Below are 1,901 nucleotides of genomic sequence, written 5' to 3'. Positions count from 1 at the left end.
GGGAAAGAGAGATTATAGTGTCATTTGCAGCACTTTGGGTGAAGGATCTCAATCCATGCTCATAAAAAGAGAAGAGAGTTTGCTGAATATAGAAATGCAAGTATTTTACACAGGGTCTGTAAGCTTGTGATGGGATGGCAGCTGTACAAAACCTCAGGAACCAAAGCTGAGCATGTTCATTCGCATTGCTCAAACGTTTCAGAGAAATACAAATGTTTCAGTTCTTTGTAACTGAAGATATGCTTCCTAAAATAGAGAAAAACAAGTAGCAAAATAGGTGCAGATTACCAAGCCAGTGTGAAACTCTTTCTGGTGTACAAAATAAACACTATCTATACCTTAAGTGAGCCTACTTGGGTGAGTTTGCACCTATATAATAACAAAAGAAAAAAAAAGAAAAAATAAAATCACAGTCAAGCTCCTAATTAGTACTGTCTTCAAATTGCAAGAGGTACTTACTAAATTCAGACCAAGGCTGGAAGATTAAAGCCTTGCTTGAGCTGAATCAAAACCTAAATTTATTTCTTTAGCAGTTAATCCTATCAATAGATAATATTTACGTCAAAAATACCTGCCAACTTTCCAGCTAAAACCTGCCCATCAGCCAAGCCAGCCTTCAAGTTTTGCACTGACTATAAATAAAAACTACATAAATATGCAATGCTGCAAAACCTGACAAGGACCAGTAAGTGCCTCTGCCACTTAAGCCACTAATACTGTTTTACAAAGTTTCTTTTTCAAACATGTTCTTCCACCAAAGTCAATAGCAAAACTTCTGCCAACTTGAGTGACTGCAAGGCCAGGCCCTGAGAGAATAATCCTTTCCCAGCTGCACATTCTGAGACTGATGTTAGGTTACTGGTTAAAGACTGATGGGGCAAGGAGGAAAGCAGATGCCCCTTTTATTGCTAGCATTAAACACAAATGACTGAACACATATCCACATGAAAATGTGCAGACTGGCATTTGCTGAAAACAAGATGCCACCTCCTAGGTAGCAAATAGTTCCCATCCCCAGCGTACTCTGTAAGAGAGACAATTGGCTGAGGAATCTCACAAAGAATAAATCACTATTTGCCAAAATGAAATAACTGGTTTGGTTTTTGGTTTTTTTTTTGTAGAATGCCTGAATTATTCCAGATTTCCAAAGGTGTAACCAAAAGCAGAGTATATGCTAGTGTGTGATGATTTTCCAGTGCATTGGAGAGAACAAGTGTGTGGCTCTGGGCCATTCCAGCAGGCATCAATGAGCAAAGAACAAGACCCACAGCGCTGAGACTTCAAACCACCCAAAACCCAGAACTCACAATGCTGTTTAGTTCTTACAGCTATCACGCAACAGATCCATTAACAATCAGAAGCAAAGTCAGACTGCCCATCCCAGAGCATGAGAGAAAGAAGTGTGATGATCTCAGTGCCCATGAGTCATGATGCGTCAGTGCCCGGCATTATATCTACGTTATAGCATACGTTAACTTCTTAGGCAAAGCCACATCACACAAAATATGGTCTGCAGAAACTTTAAAAACGTATTTTGCAAGGGAAAGATTTCAAAAGCCTGAAGCATATCTTCTTAGAACATCACTGTCAGATGTGTAAGGATACAGTAAATTGATCCAGTTTTCCTAGTATTTGGTAGTAGGAAATGCTCAGCTTCCTAATACTTCAAATAAAGCCTGCAGTGGCATTTCTTCATTGTGTATTTACATACAACAGTCTGATCAAGAGTTTTAAGGCCCTTATGTCTCAAAAAAATGGTCACAGTAAAGAAGGGATTAAGTGGAGTTAACACAGCTATTGGCAACACAAAGAGGGGTGTTCGTGTCATTTGCTATTGTACAATCTGGGGCATTTCACTCCATGCTTTGGCTTTCTTCTTGGCCAGGGATAGCCACAGTGGT

At 39.6% G+C, this 1,901-nt stretch overlaps 1 protein-coding gene across 1 annotated transcript in view; it reads right to left on the bottom strand.

Annotated features, from left to right (window-relative positions):
* Positions 1-1,831: 1,831 nt before the first annotated feature.
* Positions 1,832-1,901, bottom strand: part of LOC104408810 — a 24,553-nt gene continuing 24,483 nt past the window's right edge. Inside the window, exon 11 of the mRNA XM_010018529.1 lies at positions 1,832-1,890. Within this exon, the coding sequence (XP_010016831.1) occupies positions 1,832-1,890 (59 nt within the window). The remainder of the gene's footprint in view (positions 1,891-1,901) is intronic.

Source organism: Nestor notabilis, unplaced genomic scaffold, assembly GCF_000696875.1.
Source record: "Nestor notabilis isolate BGI_N333 unplaced genomic scaffold, ASM69687v1 scaffold5687, whole genome shotgun sequence".
NCBI lineage: Eukaryota > Metazoa > Chordata > Aves > Psittaciformes > Psittacidae > Nestor > Nestor notabilis.
Note: the sequence above shows the minus strand (reverse complement) of the source record. Positions and strands in the feature narration are given on the sequence as shown.